The sequence below is a fragment of the Numenius arquata genome, chromosome 2 (genome assembly GCF_964106895.1).
Source record: "Numenius arquata chromosome 2, bNumArq3.hap1.1, whole genome shotgun sequence".
Classification (NCBI taxonomy): Eukaryota; Metazoa; Chordata; class Aves; order Charadriiformes; family Scolopacidae; genus Numenius; species Numenius arquata.
The window spans coordinates 13,182,755-13,210,383 of NC_133577.1; the positions used below are offsets into that span (position 1 = coordinate 13,182,755).

The 27,629-nt window shown below is 40.0% G+C and overlaps 1 protein-coding gene across 1 annotated transcript in view; it reads right to left on the minus strand.

Moving 5' to 3' along the window:
• UST (uronyl 2-sulfotransferase) overlaps window positions 1–27,629 on the minus strand; it is a 159,809-nt gene that overhangs the window by 42,997 nt on the left and 89,183 nt on the right. Inside the window, exon 5 of the mRNA XM_074168737.1 lies at window positions 15,815–15,968. Within this exon, the coding sequence (XP_074024838.1) occupies window positions 15,815–15,968 (154 nt within the window). The remainder of the gene's footprint in view (window positions 1–15,814; window positions 15,969–27,629) is intronic.

Below are 27,629 nucleotides of genomic sequence, written 5' to 3' on the forward strand. Positions count from 1 at the left end.
CGTTAACAGTGAAGTAGCACATTTTGCAGGAAATATTAACGTGAGCAGGTAAGAAATTTGACCTTGAGGAGACTGATGCTGATTAGGCAACAAAATGCTGGAAGAAATTCAGTGCTGGTAAACGCATAGGTCCTTGCAACAGGATACTCTGAATGACAAAGGTGTAACTGAGTTTAAAAAAAAACCACCAAACAAAACCAACAAAAGGATAATAATAATAAAAAAAAGAATAAAGATATATTCGTAGAAGAAAGGTCTACCAACGGCTATTAAACACAGATATGGAAGCAACGTCTGGCTCAGGAAATTGGTAAGCTGAAGAATGTCAGAACCTGGGAAGATACTGAAGGGGAAACAATCCTTTAGAGCCTCTCCCCAGCTTGTACTGTCCTCCCTGGCTGGGCTGGATGGTGCTCACCTCTCAAGGAAAGCTTAATACAGAAAGTTCACACCTTTACATATGACACAATGTCATTTGCACAGCTATCACATGATTTAAATGTTTCAAAATATTGTTTTGTTGATACAATACAGGAAAAGCTATTTTAATAACAAGACATTTCTGTAGTTTCACATTTTTCTCACGTCTTCTTTCCCAGATCAAACGTTCTCATTCCTTTAAAGCTTGACTGCATTCACAGAAATTATGCTCAGCAGATTTTAGCCCAAATCTCAAAAATGCATATACTAACAGAAACACATTTAAGTTCTATGAATGCCACAGCATCTTGAAGCTAGCTTTACACTGGTTTTAGTAGAGGTCCACAAAAAAAAAAAATAGTTTTAACAATACAAAACTTTAAAAGAGTCTTACTAAAGCAAATATCAGAGTTCTGAATGTTAAACATGCTATCAGAGAGAAGGAATCCACGAGCCAAGAGGAAAATAATTTCACTGCTAACGAGCATTAAATATTATTTCTCTCTTACATCCGATCAAGATAGAGGCAAAACAAAGAAGAGAGATCATTCCATTACCATATATTTTTTACAGAACTTCACGTGACAAGAATTAGGGAGGAAAATCATAGAATCATAGAACGGTCTGGGCCGGAAGGGACCTTCAAAGGTCACCTAGTCCGACCCCCCCGCAGTCAGCAGGGACACCCCCAACTAGACCAGGTTGCCCAAGGCCTTGTCGAGCCTTATCTTGAATGTCTCCAGGGATGGGGCCTCAACCACCTCCCTTGGCAACCTATTCCAGCGCTCCACCACCCTCATGGTAAAGAACTTATTCCTAATGCCTAATCTAAATCTGCTTTTTTCCAGTTTAAAGCCATTACCCCTTGTTCTGTCATTGCCAGCCTTTGTAAACAGACTGTCTCCAGCCTTCCTGTAGGCGCCCCTCAGGTACTGGAAGGCTGCTATTAGGTCTCCCTGGAGCCTCCTCTTCTCCAGGCTGAACAACCCCAGCTCCCTCAGTCTGTCCTCATAGCAGAGGTGCTCCAACCCCCTGATCATTTTCGTGGCCCTCCTCTGGACCCCTCTCTATTAGGTCCATGTCATTCTTATATTGAGGGCTCCAGACCCGCACACAGCACTCCAGGTGAGGTCTCACCAGAGCAAAGTGGCAGAATCACTTCTCTGGATCTGCTGGCAACACATCTCTTGATGCAGCCCAGGATGTTTACCTTCTTCAATATAAATCTTCAAAATAAAAGAGTGTATACACGGAGAAGGAAAGATATGCCACAATAAATTTAAGAAAATTATTGCAGGCTTCAGGAAAGCAGTATTTTTTTTAATTATCAAGCTTCTCCCATCTGTAGGTATAGCAAAATTTTCACTGAACACTGGCTAGCTGATGCACCTTAAAAGTTTTATTTCAACATACTACTCAGTTACAGCTTAGACTATCTGCTGTCGTGAATTCCAGTGATACAATTCCCCTTTCACTGATACTAAAGGGAGAGGGACTGTATTCAACAGCTCGTGATGTGCACCTGAACTAATCCAGTCACGTCAAGTACACTGCCTAGCAAAAAAGAAAAAAACCCTGCTGCTGACATCTCCATTAAAGAAGAGAAAATATATGATGATCATCATACAGTACAGGTTATAAATTTCTTCACCCATTTTTTAAAGTTAGCTGATAAATCGTAACAGCATGGTACTGACTTCTAAGAAAAAAAACAACTGGCTTCCTCATAGCACCGAGGTCTAAATGTCTTTAATGTCCCCTGGACCTACCACACTTGTGGTGGTACTTTCCCACAAGCCTCCTGAATGGTGAGAAAAGCGCTAGAAGTGTGAGTTGTGTGCTAATTCTGCTTTCTTATCAGTCTTCTGCAAGCGTTGACTGACTTTGAAACTCTCCCTTCATCTCTCAGGGCTGAAATGCAAAAGGAGCTGCAGAGCAGGGATGAATAACACACCGCTGCTGTGTATGGCTTCCCTGCTGCTGCAACTGGGGATGCTTTCTGCTCTGCTGCCCCTATCTAATTTCCCTATTTATAATCCTCCTCCTGCTGAACAGCTCTAATGCTTTTCTGGGAAATTACTAATAACTTCACATCATTTGTAGCACTGCCATTCTGAATAGCAGCCACAAAATGGAACAAACATATTGATTTCACTTTTCAGTTTGACAAGACTATCACTGTATTGATAACTCCAAGTATTTAAAAACTCCTAAAATTACAGAACTTGGAGGTAAAAGTGGTCCTATTTGCCTCCTTTTTATTTTTGAACCTTGAGTCATCTGCTGAAGTTCTTCACTAGAACTATGAAAAACAAAACACAAGGAAACCCAGAATCTCTCAATTGCCTTATTTCAGGCGCTATGACTCCAAAATGTATGGCAAGTAACAAGACCAATTATAAAATCACGGAGGTTAAGATGTGTGTTAGAAGGAAGGAAAAAATGTAAAATTTGCTTTTTTTCTTCCTATTTATCAAAGGCATAATCTCTTCGCATTACATTCTGAAGAAATTTTATTTTTTCCCTTCAACCATTGATGGGTAATTTAGTTTTGTTTCTTCTTTTTAAAGACAGCAGAAAATTAATTTCTAAAAAAAAAAAAAAGATCTCATTTAGCAACCCATATTCACTACGGAAAGTTTCCTATTTGCCACCAGTTAGTGGATTTTTCCCCAAGAAAAAGGAAATTACTTTTGACAAGCTCAGTTATGAATAGTGGCTGGCTTTGCTTGGATCAGAGTTCATAGGAAAAAACTGTGTTCAGGGCAACCTGACTAGACTGCGTTTCAGTAATTCACTGTGCAGCAGGCAGCTTTGCTGAAACAACAGCAGTCCATTTTTCAGAGTCTGGAACAACAAATAATCAGCTAAACACCATTTGTTGGGGTTTTCTTGGTGTTTTGGTTTTGATTTTATGTAAAGCAGCTATAGTTACAAGGGATAGAGGACCTTTGAAAATACTAGTCAACGAGAAAAAAAGAACACTTAGAATAAAGATCAGGAAAAGTGAACACTGCTTTTACTTCAAAGGAGAATTTCACTACCTTGTTCATGGGCAACATATTTTCTCAACTAACATGGAAGGACTGCTGCTTGTTCTGAAAGATGGAATTACCTTTTCATTCCAGACAGGCCCCCACCGCCCCCAGGATAGCTCACAACCAAGCATCATCAGCCAATGGTGAGGGACGTGAATTTCTGAATAAGGTTATTTGACTTTACATAGTCACCTCAAGAAAAAAAACAACAAAACAGCTCATTTGAAACAGCTGAGACATCTTTCTTGTTTTCTCTCATTTCTTTCTTTAAATAAGGTGGAATTATAAGACAGACCAAAAAAAAGAGAAGATTTCTGGGATTTCATACCCTTCCTTACTTGACTGACTATAAGGAAACAATGGCCAAATGTCCCAAACCCCAACTCAATGTCAACAAATGCAGGTTTGCAATTTGTCACAGTCTGTTCCCTCGCGTTTTCTTCTGGCAACATCATCTCACCAAGTTATGAACAACTTTTATTTTTTCTTTTGAATTCAGGTAAAATCCAACACAAAAAGGCTGAAGGAATCAGGATCTCCACAGCTTTCTGAAGGACTCCATGACCATCAGTACCCCTCAGATACCTGGGTTTATTTCCATTGGGTTTCTATTTCATTAAGGTGCCAAGATGCCTTAGAGCATGTGGTTTGAAAGAGTCCTTATATCAGGGCACAGAAGCCATTAGTCTTCCCAAAGCTATTGCATTAAACAGCAAAACCTGCCAACCGTTCTTCTGATTGTACTTCCTTATCGGTCCAGCAAAGAAGCCGGTCTGTCGCCTCACTGTCTGAAGCCCCTGATCCTTTCATATCCCTTTGGGAAAAATGAGAAGGGAGAACATCGAATAAGAGTCTGTAGCCTCCATACTAAAAGTTCATTTAACTGAAGCTATTACTGTGCTGATAATGTCAAAGCACAACTTATGCTCTTGGAAAAAAAAAAAATCTCTAAGAAAAAAAACAAACCCAAAAGCATCTGCAGCAATATCCTTTATGCCAAGATGGAAAACCTAATTTTTGGAATATGTGACACCTGAAGAGCAATCCTGTGGGAAAGCACACCAGCCACTTGCCAGGCAGGGCCAAGCAACCAGAGAGAACATCCCAATCCACTTGCCAACAAAAACTTACAGCAGTTGGTTGTTGTTTTGTAGACACACAAATGCATATTTCCACTTCACAGGAGCATACTGAAGCAAACAGAGCAAGACTAGGCAGCCAACATCTATTTTTTGGGGAAAAATATTCCCCAGTTTGGATCTGTTCATTCTGTGATGAGACAGAAATAAAAACTAAATTCACACCTCTGTGCTTCATTTTCACTGTGGTGAAATAAAGGAAAGGTTCTTTCCTTTATTTGTGTGTGTTTAGTGGGTCAGAAATTATAGTAATTTTCATTTTTCAGTGAAAAGAAAAAAAGATGCACGACTCAGCATGCAATGCGTCATGTTCACAACATTGTGAATGCAAGACCCTTACAATTTAAGTATCTTTAGCCACATTTACTTACTACTAATACTACACAGTCTTCATTCAACAAAGGAGGATGCTGATACTTGACACTGCAGAGAAACTGATGTCGCCTTCACCCATGAGACAGAGAGGGCTGACCACGGCGGTGCACAGGGAGGCGCATCGGGAAGCACCCCCTGTCCTGACAGCTTCCAGTGTGATACTCAGGGTAAAGACCGTGTGCTCTAAACCAGGAAGCATTGCTCTGAGAGGACAAGTGAGTCTGAACAGTGGCTACAGATGCCCTCAAATCTCACGTGATAAGATTTTTACTGTTGAATCAGACATTCCTGCTGTGATTGTTGACCTTAGTCCTTTTAATTCAAGTAGCCTTTCTTTTTTTTTTTTTTTTTTTCTGTTCTTTCTTCCATTTAACTAGAAAGACATGAACAAATAGCAACACCATCCCGGAAAAGATTGTGATCCCGGCACTGAGGATGTGGATTTGAGACTTCTCCTCCCATTCCCTCCAGCAGCTCTCCCTCTTGTCTCCTCCAACCACTCCTCCTGTTCTTCTTGGTCCTAAGTTCACCAGATATCCTGCTTGGAAACAGTACACCATCAAACTAAGCAGGACTGGCATCTTTTCCACGGTGCTCCAGGCTGTTCTTTATGGAGAAGCCAAACCTTAAGCCATGGTCTGATGTGGTCTAAACAGATGCTGCTGGATAGGGGTTGCCCCAGCAAAACTGCTACTGCCTGTAAAGCTCTATCTATAGCATGGGCAGACAACAATATATCAGCTTTAGCATCTGAATGCACCCCAGCTGGGTCCCACGAGATATTCAGGCACCTCACCTGTGACCCAGCTCCAGGGACATGAGCCTGGGTGCTGACCAGAAAGGAGCACCCTGTGCTCCAACACGCCCCAGGGTCCACATGAGCAGGCACAGCATTTTAGTCTGCAGCCTAGAATGAACACTAGAGACTTCAGAAGAACTAGGATAAACTAAGTCTTGAGTATGCCTGGGCACTGAATTTCCCTTTTTTTCCTGCAACTTGCCATCTCTGCTTCCATGTGGTTTCAACATAAACTGCTTCAGAGGCTTAAAAATACAGAACTCACAAGTGTGACCCAGTCATTCTGCAGTCAACAGAGGAGTCCACCACCACCAAAAATTACACGATAGGAAAATATTTTGTTGATGACACACACCTAAGCCCGGAACAGCCTTGGATGCTTTTATAAAAGCATGGCTATGCCTCGCCATCTCAGCCAAGCACAGCAGTCGGGTAGTTCTCCTAACCCCACCACCCTGAATTCTCCCTGCCATCTACCACCTCAGAGCTTCAGCTTTGCTTTAGCTAATAAGTTTTAGAGATCCGGATTTCAGTTTATTTCATTTCGCTGGCAGTGCTGACAGCCAGAAAACTTATGTATAAACCACAAAAAGGAAGGAGAATGACAGACAAGAAATAAAATGGGCTAATAAATTCAGTTTTATTCTCACAGGTTGTCAGTGAATATCTGACTGCTTGAAATTACATTATCACGCCACAGCCTGAACACGTTCAACATATTGGCAGTAAGGGGACGGCTGCCTCTCTCTGCCCTTCCACTGTCAAGAGAACTAAAAGGTTCTGCAGTCTCCTTCCCCACCACACTGCCAATAAAACAGTTTTCATTTAAGGTGGTTGGAGCATAAAGCAACCAGGAAAAGGAGACGGGTTTAGTCCTAAGGAGTGTACTTAGGAGGGTATTGAGTAGGGTTTTCTAGGGAAGGCTACCCCGATTTCATTAGACAAGACTTCAAAACATTTTTTTATTAACATGAAAACAATACCAAACATTTCAAAAAGTCAGACTTCTGAATACACACAAACATATATGACTAGATCATATTTTAAACACCAGACTATTTGGTGGTCAATGCCCCATCTCTGTTACTTAGGCCATGTATAAAAATGTAACTTTAAAACAAATGGCAACTGGAAGCACTCTTTTCTTCTGGATCATAAAACATTGCAGTTCTAAAAATCATTCTGTTCCAACTTTAGACAAAGTATCAATTAGTAATTAGTTTTAGTTGTCTTTAGACAACTTTAGAAGACTACTCTCCAGCTTAAGGATGCACAAAATGTGCACTGTGAAGATAACATTGCACTGAAGATAATATCCACACCACACAGATTCTCTTGTTTTCCATTCCCCCGCAATGGTTACTTGCCAGCTAACTATTGTTAAGTCATCACTTACTGGGAACCATTTAAGTGTTGTCTCCTTAGATGTGTCTTCCTGCTGCTTTCACATTAACAAAACACATGAGAACTGAAAATGCAAATACTCAAATCGAGACTTACAAAAATTATCAAAACACTCGAAACTCCTCCATACTGAAACTACTGTATATCAAAACCAAGAGACTTCTACTTTCTGGAAAGCATGCACTGAAAAAACCCAAATGTTTAAAACCCACTGTCTTCAGGATTTTCACATCTTCTATTTCGGTACCCTTACTAGTAGCAGTGCATAATGTGAAGTTGTGGATGCATTTCATACTTTAATGTACTTGTATCTTAGCTTTTTAAGATAAATTTAAGAATAGTCATGACAGTGCTAACAATTAAGAGCTTCAGTGCCAGTTTGGAAATTGCAAAAATTCATTTGACTGGCAGAGCTGTAAACCAACAAAACCTTAGCCACTATGGCATAAACCCAAGAACGCTCAACTGCTTTAAAGTCAAGATACAATACATTCAACTGGAGATGTCTATAATGGTAACTATCTTACATAAATCACCTGGTAGTAGAATTCATTCGCAAGCATGTAATTACAAAGCTTGCTTTTGAGTTACCCAGAGTAGCCATTAATTTCAAAAAATCAGTATGGGCTATGAGGAACATCTACTGTATGCACAGGACCCTTTTCTGTCTTTGGCTATGTGTTTATCAGAGATTTTCTGATTAAAAGATCTTGCCTTAGTAATTAATAGCCCTTGAGGGCTACATATTTACTCTTTTTAACTTGAATAGAATAGAATAGAGTAGGGTAGAACAGACTATTGCAGTTGGAAGGGACCTACAACAATCATCTAGTCCAATTGCCTGACCAGGTCAGGGCTGACCTGACCAAAAGTTAAAGCATGTTATTACGGGCACTGTCCCAATGCCTCTCAAATACTGACAGGCTTCGACCACTTCTCTAGGAAGCCCGTTCCCATGTTTGAGCACCCTGTCTGTAAAGAAATCTTTCCTAAAATGTTTCTTTTTTGCATATATATAAATATCCACAACAACGTCCAGCCAAGGACTTCCATGGCTTAATTACATGTTGTCCAAACCATCACATCTTTCTGCACTTTCCCAGATCTGGCAACTGCCCGTTCCAGCTGGGATCTCCTAGGTCTCACACTGAAACAGCTCACAAGCAATCGTCCTTGACACAACTTTTCCATGCCTCCTGCAAATTTGTCTTCTCATCTCCTTCCCCTTGTTTACTTCTTCCTCATCTGAAGAGTCTTAATCTTTGTCATTCCTCATCTGGAAATTATTCCACCCTTTCATCATTGCTCCTACCCATTTCTGAGTATTTCCCAGTTCTTCCAAACCCATTTTGGGAATGGGTGGTCACAAATGTCAAATGAAGGAAGTCAAACGCAGCCACACTACAGATTTATACACAATGAGGGTCACTGTTTTATTCTCTATTGCTTTTGATTTGCTTTTTTTTGACTGCTACCAAGAACTGAGCTGATGCTATAGTAGAACCATCCACCACACACACACGGTCTCATTCCTGACTGGTAACAGTCTGCTGAGAACCCATTGTTTTCTCTGTGAAATAAGGATTATCTGCAGCAAACCGCTTGCCCGCCTTTGCTGAAGGCAAGGCTGGCTTTTATCCCTGGACTACACAAGAATGATCCTTTCTGTTCTCAATCTCCAAAAATCGAATCTCCTGAAAATATAACATGGACATAATCTCTTCTCTTATACAGTTTCTATGGCCTTAGAAGGCCAGCATCAATACATTAGACTCATTGTTCTGCATTTGGGAATTTCGACTCTACAAACAATAGCTTCCTATAGAGAGGCTGAAGAAAAGTAGTTCCCCAGGCTACCACAAGACATAAACCCCAAAAAAGAACACAAAAGAGAACATCAAGAGCTATCCTGTATTCATGCTCAGAAAGGCATAAATAACAAACTTGGCAAAATTGCCACAAAAATGAAAATTCATCATTCTCAACTCAATACAGCTAGGTCCTTAAATAAAAGAACAAAAATTACTATATATACAAACATCTTAAATACCATATACTGCTTATTGGTGATGTTTAGATCCTGTAATAATGTTCAGTTTAAATAAGATTGTGGGTACTTAGCTCTTGTGACTCTTCTGTTACTTGGCTTCTGGTTTCTTGTGTAGTAACATGGGCAACAGCCAGAAATTTTCAGACTACTACAACATTGCATGAAAAAATACTTCACGTTTTTACATTCTGAAGCAAAATATTGTGGTTATCCTGCATCCTGCCTCCACGAGAAGGAATGCAATACAGAATAGTATAATTAAAATAAAAGCATGTTATTAATAAAATTCAGATCTTTTTACTTTTGCTATTAACATAAGTACATATTATGAATTACATAAAAGATTTTAGTGCTGCAATCTTAATCAATAGTATACTGCTTATTTACTACATGCAATTGACTCAGAGTAGTAAATTAAAACAGATTAGGAAGGCATATTTTCTTGCTCTTGTATAATTGCACAATGCTGCAATGTTTGGAATGCAAACTCCACAGGGGAACATTAAAAAATACTGGTTTGTAAATTAAAGTCACTGAAAAGTAAACGTCAGCTGTGAAAACATTTCCTTTAATATTCCATTTTATAAGTTGTTTCATCAGTCCATCATCCAGCTGAGACCTGAATTATCATTAACTCTGTGGTTCAATAAATTATTAATACAAAATGGGAGAATCTAAGGGAAAGATGGTGCTTTGGAGCATACACACCAGATTAAAAGTTACAAAAACAGGCCAGAAATTTTGCTGTGAAGAGTTAATGCAGTAAAAGGGAACAGCTGGAGACTATTAAAAGCACTCATTAGAGGGAAGAAGCAGCAAACTGTTCTAATTGGGTCAGCTGACAGGTGGCTGTGCTTCAGCAGTGCCCTCCCAGCAGCCCCGTCCCAGCCGCAGAGATTGATGCTACTGTGTGATCCTGGAACCAGACCTACAGCTGCAAAGCTCCCGAGCTCCTGCAGCTCAGGACGTCCAATGACCAATTCAAACCATCTCAGCACCGATACATAACACAGGGAGCAAAATAACTACTTTATATATGGGGGTAAGTCAGGGAAAACACTGAGGCTGCATAAGATGTTTAGTCTCTTAACTACAGCTCAGAACCCAGTAAATGAAAAGTGTACTTTTTTATTTATATATCTTATCTCCCTAATATCTGGTGTGCACTGCACAGACTTAGGCAAATCATTTTAACCTCCGCGTGCCTCAGATTTCCAATCTAAACAACGTTAGCCAAGTTCACCAGAACTTCCCCAAAGGTTCTTCCAAGGTTCAATCAATGGACAGGTGTAGCCCCTTGTGAGGTCCTCAGCAGAAAAATTCCATATAGAAACTAACCCCCCTGCACCAAACCTGTAGACAGGCAACTCTCCCACTGTCTCTTTTATACAGAAACACACTCCTGAGAGTGACAGCCAGGAGGTGGAGGCACGGGCTCCATACCATGGTCTCTCCTGGAGGCCATGTCCCTGGCAGACTCAAAAGCTTCAAGAAACATCTAAAGCCATGAAGGAGAAAGTTCAATGTGTTACAATTCACAATACAATTAGCCATGGTTAAATATTTCTATTATCCAGATAAAGACAGGAACTAAGACAGCTAGCTACTGTCAGAAAACCAATGCAATTGGTAAAAGAGTATTCTTCATTGTAGATAGAAATTTGGGGATATAAATAATAAAATCGGTTAAATGTATTTAGCACATATTCTTACGTTACTGAAAAACGCTGCAGTCATAAAAGGAAATTCTCAAAATTCAGGAATACAAAAAAAAAATATTCTACGGAGTTTAACCATTCAGCTTTTTCTATCATTTTGTTTGAACTTTATGAAATAACCTAAACACCACTGGTTTAAATGTTTAGCAAGAAAAGCCAATCTTTGTCACACGAGAAGTTCCTATTGTAAGAAATTTGACTTGAAAGTTCCCTGACGTCCTTTGAATTTACTTCCCTCCTTTGCAGTAATCCTAACACACTTTTTTACAAATATTTTAACATTTAATTTAAAAGACAAAGAGGCAGATGCTCCTTTATGGGATTACTTGCATGAGTAATCTTCAGCATAACTGAGGCTGAATATTGTTAGAATATTTTTACTTTTAGCTGAGAAAAGCATATTTATTTTCAGAGATGAAGTTGAAAGACTATGCTGAGCCTGACAAAGATGCGGTGCAAACTTAACCTCCAATTATAACGAAAATCTGAAACATCCTACAGAAGGTGACAAGTTCTTAGTTTACTGAACCATCTTTTTTACACAAAACCTTTCTCTTCTGACAAATTAGCTCAAAGATGTTTAGATCTTGTGCTTGAGTGAGTTAGGAGCCATGCTATTCCTCAGCCTAACAGAGATCAGAGTCGCATATAACCAGATTTCCTGCAATTCAGGCAACAATACACAGCCCACGCGGCTTCACACAGTCATTTCAGCCTCAGCTGTCAGACCAGAATTTTAGCAAGTACTAAGGAAAGATGAAAAACCCATACATACCTTTTATATTTGATGTCTCACACTGTAGTTGTAATAAATACTAAGTAATTACTAACAAACCTTCTGGAAAGGACAATTTTAATACAAAGCTTTTCACTATTTATGGTAGTCCCCTCTCTTTATCAGGCATGCTTCCTTCCTTCTGCACACTCAGGCCTTAAACTAAATCATCTGGTGCATATTCTTCTTTCGCTTGGTACCAGCAGCACTCACCACTGCTCTGATAAGGGGATACTTGCTATATTGAAGTGTATTTACTCGGAGAACTCTAGTTCAACTTGAAACACATTCACCACGACGGATTCAAATTCACTTTTGTGAATTTATCTCATCTGAGAGGACCATAGGGTAGTGTGACTCTCACATGAGCGTGCTTGAGACTCAAGCCAAGGTGCCCACTGCCGTTTCAGACCATTACCTCGCTGCCATATCCCACGCTAACGCGTTGCCGCTATTTATTTTGGGGAAGCTTGGTACCGATCTCTGCAGGTCACTGACAGGAACCCATGCCAGCAGAGACAGCGCCGGGCCAGGGCAAGGAGCTGGCTCATCTGGGTGGAAAGCCTCACGTTGCAGCAGCTGCCTCTGCCATATCTGACTCGTGAATAAAGGGTTTGTTTTCCATCCTGGCTTTCAACTAAATTTTGGGAAACACAGACATTTACCGAAACACTTTAAACCATTTATCTGACTCCTGAATGAATGGTTGTTTTTTCTGGAACAGAGTCAAAGCCTGAAGACCTCTTCACCGTTTGCTGATCATTTGAAATTTTCTCTGGAAATTTCTGCAAAGATCAGGAACGGAGACAATGTCAGCAGTTCAGATTTTCAAAGTTAAAAAAACAGCTCCCAAAGTACTACAAGACTTCAAGGTGGTTTTTTTCACCTCCCTTTTTTTTCTTACGCATCAGAACTGAGGGGAGGGAATGCCTCCATTAAGGATAGCACAACCCAACGGCCAAGCACGAGTTCATCGGATACAAAACCTGATCTTAAAACGCTTTTCTTCCCTTCAGAGCCTGCTTCGTAGAGGTGCTGAGATCTCACTCTTTGACACTGCAGTTTCTAAGAGAAAATGCACACTGCCCTTCAGCTTTTCAAGGGAGGAGACCAGTGTTGGCAGCTATGGACCAAGATGCCAGGATGACCTGGAAAGGTTCCCAGTTGTCCCCAAGACTTTCCAAGAGATAGGCCGCCAGGAACATCATGGTTGAGAAAAGCACAATTAGCCCCTAATACCCCAGTTTCAAAAGACGTACATTTTTCCTCAGGCAAACTTGTCTCTCCCGGTAAACAGAGGAGTTATATTTACTGCTTTTGCAGTCCATTTTGTAAGTCTATAACTGCTGTCAACACAAGGCTTCTCAGGCTCTTCAGCAATGAGCCCAACCTTGTGGAGCATTCAGCAGTTTGTATTTTCCTAGCTGATGATCTGAGGCATGATGGAAGAAGAAAAGTAAAAGCTTCTTGTATCCTCCCCCCAACATTCATGTACCTGCCCACAGTCAGGCACCCCTCATCCCAAATGACTAGGGTTTAATACTGTGATCAATACAGAAACTATTTAATTTGCTAAATCTAAGCTTATTCTTCAAATAGTCCCCTGCAAAAAAGCAAGGCCTTATGAAGAATTTTCAATTAAAATAAAAAGAAAAATAAATGAGGGAAGAAGTGCAAAGGGTATGAGGCCAGCAGTCAGGCCAGCCATCAGCTGTGTGCTAAAGGGCCACACTGGCTCATGTTCAGAGCTAAAACCAGCTGCTTAACTTCGCCACAGCTAGATCAGGCAAGTGATTTAGCAGACTTCTGAAGCTACCATTCCACAAAATGCGTTACCTGAGTTTTAAAACATATGCCAGCAGATTTCCTTGCACCACTGAGGAAAAGATTAAAATGCAGTCATGCAATATATTATGTGGTTGGATAGCGCAAGTCTTAAAAACACTTAACATTCAGAATGGCTGAATGCCATTCAGAGTGGCTTTTGTTAAAATGAATTTCTCTGGCAGGTGGCCTATAAGTTACTGCGACAGGAGCAACCACCCTCTTTGGGCAGTGCAAGCGACAGCCAAAGTCTGCCAAGGAGGGACAGAGGACAGATTCCAAAAATGTTTCCAGGTTTCTAACACTGAATTACTGATGGAGAAGATCAAAACAAAAAACCAAAAATAGTTTTTATAAAGGATGCTGATGGTGCCTCAGATCGACAAACTGCCTTTTGAACAAAATGACTACTAACTTCAGATGGCCATTTTTCATTTCATTACAGCTTTTGTACTGATCTGTGTATGTGTACATATGTGCATGTGCACATAAATAATTGATTTCTTAAAGAACATCCCAACACAAATGAAAATGCAAGGTGACTTCTTTCTATTAGCTCTTAAACCACACAAACAACAGGATTTAATCTATTCATTTCAGTTCTGCTTGAAGTAAAATTTCACCGCCTGTACATATCACATCTTAAACTGCACAGGCAGTACTGAATTAATGCCAGCTTTCACAGAGCCAGTGAGTTGTGAGAGGTGCCAATCATTGCATGCTCCACTTCAAATGAGAAGCAGAGGCACTCAGAGTGAAGTACAGCCTGTACCGCTCTTTTTTAACATTTTCAAAAAAGAAAACATGACATCGCTAAGAAAATAATAATGTAGTAAAAAGCCCACCCCACATTCATTTCTGTGAATGTCCCGTCCCATTCACAGATGAGGACACAGGGAAATTCCATGCACACAGCGTGCAAAGCTGTTGGGACTGCCTTCTGACTTTGCACACCAGGAGGTCAAAACCTGCTCAGATGACACAGGGACTTCTTTGGTATCTCTAGCCATATAGCAAGTAAGAAACCCTTTGCAACATTACTGAAATGAGTTTACAGCTGTACAGCAGATGTCATTAAAGTTTAAGGCTATACGCTGATACTTCCCCCCTTCATTCATTCATAATTTATAAGCTTATCTGTTCACAGGGCTTTACATGACAAACAACAGTAGTAAAGTACAAAAGAAATCAACACAGCCCTGTCATCCGAAAAAAAAACCAGCCCTCTTGGATCCACCTGACCTCAGCTAGGACTGAAACACGTTGCGTGGCAGTCCTGCAGAGCTCTGTTCTCTACAGCTCATACCTGTTCTCTACAGTTCATCCACACCACATCCTGTACTCCACTGCCCCTCCGAAACATCCTCTATGCTCACCAGAAGCCACAACCCTCTCTTGCTTAGACGTTAGGTCTGGCCTGCAACATCTAATAGAAGACCATCAAGCTGTCCTGTCACCGCTGTGTCACTACCCTCTGCAAGTTCAAGTGTGGCGAAAGCCTGAGTCCAATAAAACTGCTTTACAGAGAGAGTAAGAATTAATTTGACCTTTTTGCCTTCTTAGGGAGGTGTCGGTGCATGTGCAGAGATCATTATCAAGCAAACTGACCACCTCCCTAGCTTCTGTGTTTCTCATTCAGCATTTGTACAACACCTACTGCCATAGGACCTTGGTCTCTGACAAAGGCTGACAGCCGTTACGACAGTTCAGCAGTTGAGCAAAATTAAAAATTACCACGAACCGCTTATCCAGCATTATTGCCACCTTCTTAATCCAAAAAAGGCAACAAAACCAAGCCAAGAACTGAGATCAGAGCCCTGGTATAAAGAACACTCTGCACAACTTACCAGCAAGAACATTAGAGGCTTGGGCTCACTGAATTGCTCCGTTCCCCAATTTTCCCCTGAGGCTGCACAGTTACAGACATAGTTTCAACCTACAAATCCGTCTGAATATTCACAGTGATAAATATAGGCAAAATTATTATGCCTAACCACTATACAGTGCAAATCCAACACAGTGAAAGGACCTTGATTCAACAGTGGCAATCTGGGACTTTCTGTCAGCTTATACAAGATCCAACCGGATCACTGAATTCATCAGCACCACTCTACATATTAAAGCTGACCAAACTGAGGACCAGGCAAGACAGAGGAAAAAACGCAAGATGGAAGATGCCTCAGTCTCACACTTTTCAAACATCCCGTTTGAACATCAGCATTATGTAATGATGCTGGGAAATGGGTAATTAGAGCCTTTTATTTAAACATACCAGGTATCTTTCCTCCTGCCTCATGCTGGGGGTGCGGATCATGTGATTCTGTTCTCCTCTCCAGTCTCCAAAACGTCGAAAAAAGTAATTGGATAAAAATCGATTGACAGGATCTCTAATAATGTTGATGTATACTGGCTGGTCTCCTCCAAACCTGGTGGGAAGAAAAATGGGTGAATCTCATCAGAAGGTTCCACACAGGCACACATCCTTCATCTGAATGTTTTCAAATTACTCTCTACAGTAGTTCAGAGGTTTTTACAAGGTTAGGAGTGAAACTGAGAAGCTTATAAGTATTTCCCCAAATTTGGTAAAAGCATGTAAGATCTCTTTAGGATAAATGGTAAATATGATTTCTTGTTAAAAGCTACATTTGTACTACAAACATTTTAGTTTAAGACCATTTTTTCTACTGTGTCAATAGTTTTGCTTCTTGAGTTTTCTCCTTGCTGTTTGCAGCTGAAGAACTTTCTTCAGCTGAATCCAAGGATGAACATTTCTTCTTCTCAACACGTGTTTCCCATCTGGGAAATCATGTCAGAGCAGGCACCGCCTAACACTAACCACAGCCTTGCGCCACCTTCACCTGTACAGTAAGTGTAGTAACGTGCAAAGGATTTTTCAACTTTCAAGCTTATTTCAAAAGGCTTCCTTTGGATGAACTGATAGATATGAACGGTATTTCCATCCTTGTATTTGCTGGAACTTGTGCAGATCTCCCTCCCCTCACCCCCAGTCTGCACCGCCGGCTAGACCTGAGGTTACTCCGTGGTTATGCAACACCTTATCTTTGTACTGCGCTTCATGAAGATCTTTTTAAAAAAAGTCAATATGAAAATTCCTGCTTCAAAAAAAGAAATTAAGTATGGATTTCAAGTACACACATGTCCAAGGGAAGGAAAGGGTAAAACCAGCTGTCACCCGGCTCTGCCCAAAACCAAAATGCAACATAGGTACCTGCAATTTAAAGATGGGAGGATATACCAAAAAAGCCCCATCAGCTCGACTCTACCCTCTTGTATGCCTCCTCTTGGTAGCAAACAACAAACATCTTATATTTAATAGGTGGGATATGAAAAGAGGAAAGGAGAAAAGGGAGTTTGAGAGGTTTGTGATTATTTTCACAGTATTGACTGCATATTTTATGTCAATACACAGCATCAGAAGAACAGGCCTCGTTGGAATTAAAAAAGGAAAGCAGCTTACACTCTTCCATGGTCAAAATTGAAGAATGGACATTAATGCTATGGAACAGACTTATGGACTACAAATGCTGTGAGATAAAGAACAAAATAAAACCTTTTTGGATTGAGAAGTTCATAAGATAAATTCAACATGGAATTTACCTGGTTTAGGAAATTATGTTTCTTCCTTCTGTTTCCTCAATTTAGGAGAACAATTCTTATCTAAGCACTAACTTATGCTTTATTTTTGGGAGCTTGATGATATAGCCGTATTTAAGGATTTAAATGCTGTTCTGATGATTTTGAGTCAGAATTTATGTATTTTCTTTTAAAATGTAAAATATTAGATTAGAAGAGAGAAATCTGAAGACACCCTTTTGGTTAAAAAAAATCTTCTCAGCTTTTCTTCATCTTTTGAGTCAGATGAATAATTGAATATGTATAATAAAAGATCAGGGCTCCTCATAAATATTAAAGAGCCAGCAAAGTGGTTTAAAAATATGAATTCTAGTAAAAGACAAGAAAAAAAGTCCTATACAATTTCAACTTGATTTTTATTCTGCATGATTCCCCAGACTGCTAAATACGGTCTGCAAAGGCTTGTCTCATGAATAACTATGCATATCAGTAATCTCATTGACCTCAGTGTTGCAGGATCACTGCCATAATTTGAAATTGCACAGACAGCATAAAACTTTAAAACAATCCAATTAAAAGGCAGATACTCCTTGCTTCCTGATTACCGCACAGCCCAGTTTGGACATGGGTGTGTAAGGGAATTATCCTGAATTCAGTATCCTGAATTCTTCTCTGAGCTTGTCTTTGCTGCTTTTCGTCTCTATGCAGAAATAAAACCTACATTAAAAAAAGGCATTCTTGCAAATACCATAATATAATGAGGGCATTAAGCTTTGACAATATTTATTCAAATAGAAAGCTTTTAGTGAATGCCATGGCTGGTAGCTATGAAACCTAACTTTTTCGAGTGAAATTGCTGGCAAGAACAGGCTGCTTCTAAATTACTGCACACATTATCTTCCTTCTGCTTGATTCAGATCAGCAACAATCTAAAGACAGAAGGGAACGGAGAAGAGCAAAGAAAGGGGGAAGCAATGAAGACAGCAAGAAGCGATGACAGCAGCAGCAAGTTGTCTTTAAGACAGAGACAGAAAGATCACAAGATTCAGAGAAGCAAGAGAGCAGGGATAGCCTGCTGGGTTTTGTAGAGAACACTAAGCTGAAATACTCCTCAGAAGAGAGAAAAATCAGAAGCAGGCAGCTATTAGTTGGCTAGATGGAAATACTCAACACATACTGTCTTTTCTGAAGTAAAAGAATGGTCGAATTGCATAACCAACCCACCAAAGTGTCAGAGCCCATCCTTTTGCTGGTAAGGTCGTCTCCCTGAACACATGAACTGTAAATTCAGTACCAACAGCTCTGAGAGAAGAGGCACATGCAAGCTTGTCTCTCTCAGCTGAGATGGGAGGTCACTCCTTCACAAAGAGCTACAGAGGAACTTCTCATTTTTGAAATGGAGACTGTCCCCCCCAAATACAGAACAGCTTGAATTTCTGATTTCCTACACACTGTAACCAGCCTGGTCTATGCCCAGCTGCACTTGCTCCGCCAGGCAACAAGCAAGGAATTTTTAGAAAAATTAAGTCTGTTCTGGCTCTTATTCAAATCTGCATTTTTTTAAAAAACATAGTTTATAATACTTAAAATTCCAACCATTTGTTTCTATGGACTGTACTGAGACTCTTTTATAGAAGCTAAGCAGCACTCACATGGCATAAAAAAACCCCTACTGGTTAAAAATCAATAATCTTAAGCTATTTGGAAGAAAAAAGGAAAATCAATGCTCCATTTGTTCAAGTATGCTCTGCGTATTTTTAGGTACCCATCAATCACTACATATTAAATGTTACTTAGCTCTTCAGAGTGAAACTTTTCAAATTAACAACACCCACGTGAAAATGCTCCTGCAAACAATAACATATTGTGCCCTCATTATACATCATGTCACCATATTTATACTCAAATATCTATTGTGAAAGATGCAGAAAGGGACACAATCATATTTTTCTAGGCCTGAGCAGAAGGTTTGCCTTCTCTGAGTGTGATCAAAATTGGATCCTGCATGGTAAAGGTACCAAATTGTTCTCATGCCCAGCAGCACATCGCAGCAACTGGGTAGAGTGGGCTGCAACACCACCACTCCAGCAGAGCACTGAAAACGTATACACCAATCTTCTGCAGTGCTCTTCCTGACATATTTAGTATCTATTATGAAATCCCATTAGTTTAAACTGCTCTGTTGTGACAAGTATATTTTTGGAGTCCTCATCAAAATAACTAGCGTATTTGCAGGCTTCAATCAATGATACTTAGGTTCATTAATAATATATTCCCCCATCCCTTTTTTAATAAAAGGGAAAAAAAGGCCTGAGAGGTATGCCAGATGTTGCAAGTCTGCCCCTTAGAAGAATGTCTCTGATGAATTCCAATTTTATTATTTACTTGAGCAAAATCTTTGTTCAAAGCCATTTACAAACCCTTTATAAGATGAGTTAACAAAAAACCCCAAACAATAAAAGAAAGAAAAAAATTCAACCAAAGTGATTTGCTTGGCTGTAAAATGGAGGATCTCTCAGCACCTATTATTTTTCACTTCAATTATTTTTAAGAAAGGTTAAATATAAAGGCAGTCCTGTCACTTTACTTTGGGAGGCTGCTGCATTTCTGTTCAGCACAAAACTCTTTGCACAAGCAGAAGCAGCAGTTTCATCCCTGCAGGCAAACCACATTCCTTGAGGAAGACTCCCAACCTATTCTCTGTAAGGACTTTGGCTGCCTCTTACTCTTCTAACATAAAATGCCTCCCCTTAAACAAATGAGGTGGTTGCTAGAAGTTCAATATAACTGACACAATCAAGAACTGATAGTCACCTAATGTTAATAGGGAACGGCACATTGTGCCCTTCTTAGAAAGGAAGCACAGTTTCTTTTTACAGCCCCATACAACTGAGAATCACACGCTGAGAGCCCAACTGCCCAGCAAGATTTACACATCAATTCTTACGGCTTCATTACCCGCTCTGTAGTACAACTTCGCGGGGAGATCACATAAAAACACTAACGTACAACTTTCACCTTTTTAGGACTTAAAATATGATGCAGTTACATCAAAATCTATCTTCTGAAAAAGGTATCTTGAAATGAAAAGTTACTATAATGTTTTGTGTTAGCATGCACTTGTGGCAAAGCATCTCTGTTCCGCACGCAAGGCGGCAGGAACCTCTGGCACGTTCCAAGGACCATCCTCAAGGATAAGCTGCTGATTTCTGCAAAGATTCCCAGAGGAGTGGGCTGAGGTTCTGCCTGCCTGGTATGGCAGGTACCTACATGATATCGCCAGCCTCCAAAATTAAGGAATTTATCTTCTTGCTTTTGTCTGCAGTGCCTCGCTTCCAGCTTTTGTGCCTTCACCCTATGCTGTGGCCATGTTTCCAAGCTTTTCTTTGGAATTAGGAGGGGAAAAAGGAAAGTGAGTTGAGACAAATCTTTTGATTTCCAAACTGCACCTTCAGCTGGCCTGGACACGTGTGTGTGGATCCAAAATTCCCAGTGGTTCAAGGTTAACAATAAAATAGTGCAAACTGGCAACACCCCACTCATTAATTACCCTTTCTGAAGCTGTGATTTGAATAGTGGAAGTTTCAGCTTCTGCAGTGATGTGTCTGGGTAATGCCATTATAAAAATCACAACTGAGTCCTTTAGGAATTGCTTAGTAAACTGCCTAAGACCAGTGAATGGCTAAAAGATTACACTATAAAGCCTTGTATTTCTCTATTTCACTATCCTATAAATCTCCCAGAATATTTAATGTTGTATTTCTGTCAGTTTTATTACATTCATGCATGCTAAACAATGGATTGGTTTTTTTTCCTATGCATTTCATTATGCTGAGGATATCAAAATAGTTTAATATATAAACTCATAATGAACAGCACCAACGCTGACACAAATCCTGCCTGGGTCTGTATAGCATCCCCAACTCAAGTAAAGGCAACACTCAAGAAGAAAATACTAATTGTGTTTTCATTTATGTAATGCAAAGATACAACTGCAAACAAGAAAGAAAGAAAACACTAATTCTCCACAAAACACTAACAGCAGCTATAGTCAAATTCTGCATTATTTAAAATCACTTAATTCCAGATACCTTGTATTCAAGACTTACCAAAGGTCTGGCTCAGGATCTCTCTGGACCTCTGATTAACATTTCATTGTAACTTAGAGACGCAACTGTTGCACAGTATACAGAGGAACAGAAAAACTAATTAAGAATTATTACAATAAATTCCCAGCAAATAGTAGAACAGCTGATACAGCTCTTTGGAAAGTATTAAATCGACAAACATGGTAAGTAGAAAAGATACATCTTCACAATTGGATGAGACCACAGATTGGGCTGGGATAGTTATGTTCACATAAAATCTCAGGACCTGACTTCTTAGGAAGGTTATAATGCAAATGATGTTGCAATGTACTCAGCACTGCATATTCAACTTCTCGTCTGAATACATTTATCAAGAATGTCATGAATGATTCCAGCTGTCCTATGCAAATTGCTGTCACAGAGAGCTACTCAAGATAATGCTAGGGATGTCCATATGGAAACTGAAATACAGTAAATTGGGTATAATTAAAAAAAAATAAAAATCACTGTAACTTGGTGGTATTTAACCTGTATAAAATGTATAGAATACAACAATCAATGTAACTGAAATTGAAAACATGGCTGCCCTGTCCCAGATGCGAAATTCTAAGTAATCACCAGCAAACAGAGGGACCTGTGGATATCATTGTGCTTGAGGCTTTGAATCTACACGATAATGTGTGATTCAGAAGATAAGTGACAAACTGCTGATAACATTTTCAGGTAACAAAAGTTGCAGAAGGAGAGACTAATGAAGGGAACGGTTTGCTGATAGAGCCACTTGAGTCACAGGGCAAGCATGACATAAGCAAACATCACACACTGTAGCACGGCAAATAAACCCCAGAGAATCTAGAACCAGATGCAGATGATGCTCACAGGGAAGGAGCAGTTCCCTTTTTCTGAGAAGCAGGAGCAGAGAGGAGCAAAGACCTGGCACAGCACCAATGCGACCATGAGCAGAGTTCATTTTAAGCAAAGGATGTACACAGGTCACTGCAGAGTCACAAGGATGAAAAAAAATGCTTTGCAATGGAAAAGCGTCAAGAAACTTTCTCTTGAAAACAAAATGAGAAGTAAAAGTGTCGAGAAGGCTGGGAGGTGACTGCACCATGGTGTGTAAGAAACTACACATGAAAGCTTACACAGGGGAAAAAATTGATAGGAGTCATCTTTACCTAGTGAGCAAATGTACTCTTGAGAGTCAAGGAGAAAGAGTCAATTGGAATTCTCGGAAAAATTAAGAGGAAAAATAACTCACAATTTACAATCCAAGTGAACATTTCTGTATTATAAGAATTTACCACGGGCAGCAAATTCTCCATTATTGGTGATTTTGAATCAAGACTTAAATTTCCTTTCTGAAAGATGAACGTTTTAGGTTCAAACCTAAATAGTCTGTATTGTGCATTACACAAGGGCAAGAAAGACAAGAAATGACTTGCGACTGCCACAATCCATCTTTTTGCCTGAAGGCAGGATCAGCTGTGTAACTGCCACTAATGGCTCCAAAATCCTCAAGTACAACCTATTCTGTTGCTTCACTGCTCTTGTTCAAGCCTTTGCCTAAATATCTGATCTAGAACTCTGTCGATGCAACTTAGACTACCACTTCTGCTACCATTACCCATAAAGAACTGTATAGTCCCTTTATCTCTGGCAGAACCTCTTAAATAGAAAATTCAAAAGTGCTATCACAGCCCCCTCTTTCCCAGCCTTCTAAATTTTTCTTTTTTCTTTCTCTGCCCTTTCAATCTTTCCTCTCACAGGTCAATTTTTTATATCTCTGATCATTCTCTTTATTCTCTCTCAGACTCTTTTGGAGTAATCAACACCTTAAGTTATTCCTGAACTGGTAATATACCCTATGTGAATGTGAGCACAGAACCCAAACAACAGTAAAACCAGGATAATTTAGGTGTTATGCCTGATCTCATCTTCAGTAATTAGATTTCAAGCAACCATCTCCATTCTGAGAATATCATATAACCAGCTGAATGAAAGTTAAAAAGTCTATTATGCAATGAACACGGGAAATATCAGGAAATAATTTTTAAATCAGATAATCTTAAGAACTGTGGAAAAATTCACCCTAGAGCAATGTTTTTTAAGAAAATAAACCAAAAAACCCTCCTTAGATCATACAAAGGTCAAGCTGCACATTAGATTTGTGCCTAGCCTTCCATCAAGTCACAGTTAAAAAACATAATTACACACTCACATCATTAAAAAAATGTAGTACAAAAAAGGAAAAAAGATGTAGGAGGGATTACAGCACCATGTGGCCATTCATGAAATGTGTACTTTACAAGGCAGACCTCACATGATGGTAGAAAGTGTTTCATGATGTGTTAGCAAAAAATATAGATTATAATGAATGCACATAAAGACACAGTGTTAAGGCCATGCACATAAGTTTAGCTGACATTTCCCTACTTTTAAGAGCTTACCCAGAGGGTAATAATTTTTTGTTACCATACTTTTAATGACATTTCCTAGCTGTGTATCATGCTTTTTTTTTTTTTAAAGGAGAAAAAATCCACAACACGAAACTACTTTAGTAGATAATCTCAGGCTGTGATCATTGTTTCAAGATGTTGATTCAAGAAGGCATTCAAAGAGTCTGGTCCCTCCCACAGCTGAGCTGTACAGAATCAGTGCGAGCTGACTGAACTACTGCTGTTCATACAAAGTACACTCCAGTCTGCATTCAAAGGATCAGGGACATTCAGTATCTTGTTATCCCAGCTCCACGCATTTGCCCAGCACACTATTTTTCAAAAGCTAGTGGAGCTCAGTTAAAACACATAATAGGCATGCTCTGCAAAACATCTACGCTCTGTCTGGTATTACTTGTTCCACAGAAATGGGAGAAGTAAGAATGCTTGAGTTATTAATAAATCCGAGTGTCGTGACAAATACCACATGACTGTGGTTTAAGTCAATGAAAACAGCATCACAGAATCACCCTGGTTTTACCGACCTCTTACCACTCTATAAAAAAATTTAAAAGTGAACTTCCATTGCCAAATCAACGGACCAAAGACACATACATAGGTTAAGTCATGGCAAAGCAAGATACTTATTTGCCATAAAAAATTGCAAGTGTATCATTCAACCCTTACAAACGATCAACAAGCTAACATGCAAGGCTTTCAAACACCATACTGTCAGCACAGAATGTGCTTTTGCTTTCAAATATGCAGCTTATTCACATGACATATAGTCAAGTTAATTCTTAAAGATTTACCTCCTTTTTATTTGTTGGCCACATTTTACAGAGCCCAAGAACAGGGAATGCTGTAATGTCAAAGTGCTGGGTTAAACCATAATTTTTAGAGCTGCTTCTGCATCAGAAAAACCTGAACAATATTCAGAAACCAAGTTTAGCTTTGGGCTTACTCAGACTGAATCTCTGTCTATCCCTGCCTTCATACAGCATGTGATTTACTGCTACCCATAAATCAGAATTCAGGTCAGAGTTGAAGGAAAGTGTCCAAATTGATCAGCACTGCAGCACTTTACACTGTCTGCTGCTACAGCAGCCTGATTTACTCATTTTTATTAGTTAGCGTTGGCCACTGTGTCTGTTTAAAAAAATATAAAAAAATATTAATCAGTAATGCTAATACAGACTGCCTACCAAAAATGAAGTCTTCATGAAAAACAAGAACTTTACACATTAACTCTGCTAATGAATAACAGAAAACCAGAAACGTTTCTTATGTTGTTCCCAGGTGCTAAAGGCAAGTACCTTCCCAAGCAGAAGACCCAACAGACTTTTCTCTCCTCCCCAAAACCTGTCCCCCCACATCCCTCATGCACCAAGCAAGAGGAACCTGGCAGAGCTGGGACTGGCACCCAAGCAGGGCACAGGGAGGTGGCTGCTGGCTGTGGTCCAGCAGAAGGTCCAGCAGCTCTGGTTTGCTTGGCTTTCCCTTGAGCAGATGTACCTGCAGCAGCGTGGTTGCCTCTGAGTCTTCTACCAGCCTTCCAAATTTGGTTTGAAACTGGCCAACAGGTTGAGAAACTATTTAGGAATTAGGCATGGGAGGAAACTGGGAAAGACACACGGAACAGCTGGAACTGCTGTGTGTGTCTTATTTCCTTAGAAAATTATGCTAAAAGGAAAGTTTTGTACCCTCCCCCCGAAGCACATTCACACAGACATTAAATACATGCCGCAGATATTAAACCGCAGCTGAAAGGCAGAAGAGGACAGCAGCCCGACAGCGCAGAAAGGATGACTCCTCACATACTAATGCCGGGCGATAATTCATCCTGGCTTCGAACAAATAAGATATAATGAACTGAATTATAAGGGCTAATTAAAATGTAAGATTAAATTGAGTCCATGCTTTATCTCTGCATCTCGTTACCACATCATAGGAAATTTTAAAGGAGATCATTCCCCAGTGGTCTATAACTACTGCAGAAAGTAAAGAATTCATGGCTCCAGTGAGACGTGAAAAAGCCTGTTTCTCTCTCTGGGTGGTCTTTTTAATGCTTCTCCCTCCTATGACTTTACCCTGACCTAATCAGCCAGCCATTAAACAAGCAAAAGTCACTTACCAGTCACCAACAGAGGCACATCTTTAGGCTTTTACACTTTCCCCTGTAATGTTCATTTACCCCAAGACAGGAGGGAGCAGCCAAGCTTCCCGCTCCGCCCAAACTGGGGTCCGTGAGTGCATGCTCCAAAGAGAACAGCTTGGTGTCGGAGGGGGAAAGTTGCCTTCCTGTGTCCAAAACAGGAGTTGCACAATTCTCCCTGTCCCTGAGACATCCTGACCCAAACCTGTGGCCTCGCCGCCCCCAGTGCATTCCTGCAAACGTTCTTTCTGCTTCTCTGAAACCTGTGACGCTTGGAGCACACGCTGAGCATCTTGAGTAGCTGCCCAAAAACTGTTTCAGTCACTTAATTCAGCAGAAGATTACTAAGAGGTCCAGTGTGGCTTTTCCACGAACTTGAAGCTTCTTCCTGTTTAATTTTCCTTAGGCTAAATAAACAGATGACAAGCGGCATATATGATAAAGCACAGCAAAAGACCTGCGGCTATCCTGAAACAGTGTTTTGTCTCTCTGCAGGTTATTCACTCTACTGCTTGGATCAATAACACCTGCAATCTCAGCACATGTATCAGCATATAGAGATCTTTACCTGTTTAGAGACATTCTTTAATATTTGCTTCTTATTAACATTTTGATGCTTTTCCTGGCAACATTAGTATATAAACTTCAATTTAGACAGAGATAAAAAAATTATCAGTATTTTTACGAATTTAATGGCTCCTACACTTTTTTTTTTTAAATATATGCAGCATTGACTTTGAAAAGAAAATGCAGTATGACAGAGATAAATGATAGCTGTCATCCTGGTCCTGCAACGTGCCCTTTCCGGGCACACATCCCTGCGTGGAGGCAGATCTCCTGAATTCCTGAGTTCTGCACAAGTGGAGGTGGGTGCCTCTGCCCTGTGCACCGTAGACCACAGCACAGGTTATGAAAAAAGTTCTTTGGGTTTTTTTTTTTTTTTTTTTTTTTTGTTTGGTGGTTTTTAAACACAGGCCAAGAGATCTCAGCATTCTGAAAGTTCCCATAAATATCAAGGGACATTTTCCTTTTTTTTTTTTTATTCAAAGAGCTTTCTGCTTCACAACATGCACTGCAGTAGGACAGCAGCTAGTAATTTTGCACGTTTCATGACGCTCATTTTTTTTCCCCTTGGTTAACACATTTAATAATAAGGAATGAAGGCCATTTCTACAGAATAGGAAATAGCAGCTTGGTAAACAGTGACTAGGAAAGGATCTAGGAAAGACACTGGAAAAACAACTCCCCCTGAAAGCCCAGATTGCTCTGGCGCAACCGTAGTTTTAGAAGCTATAAGCATGGCTACTGCAAAGAGGGTCTTTCCCTACCACATACAGCATTAGTGAAGCTGACCCAGGTCCAGAGTACAGTTTTGACACACTTAATAAAGACTATGAAACTACTGGAGAAATTTCAGAAAAGAGTCCCAGAGACATTAAATGCATGAGGAAAACACCCACTGGAAGAGTGAAAGGTATTTGGAGATGACAGCAGCAGATAGATGCACAGGGAGAAACACCAGGGAATAAAGAAAGCACTTCATTCAATAAGGAGCAAAAGCCAGAGAAGTTCACATCAGAAATTAGCCACAATAATTTGACAGCAAAGCTGACAGACAGCTGGAACCAAGTGCCCAAGGAAGCAGCAAAGGTGGTAAAACTTGATGCCTTCAAATGCAGCCTGGATGCTTTCATGGAAGACTTCTGAGAAATACACTCTTTCCAATCAAGAGCAAGAAAATCCAATGCTGGGCTAACCCCAGTAGCAACAGCCAGTATGAAATAAAAAAGGACCTAAACATTTACCTCTGCA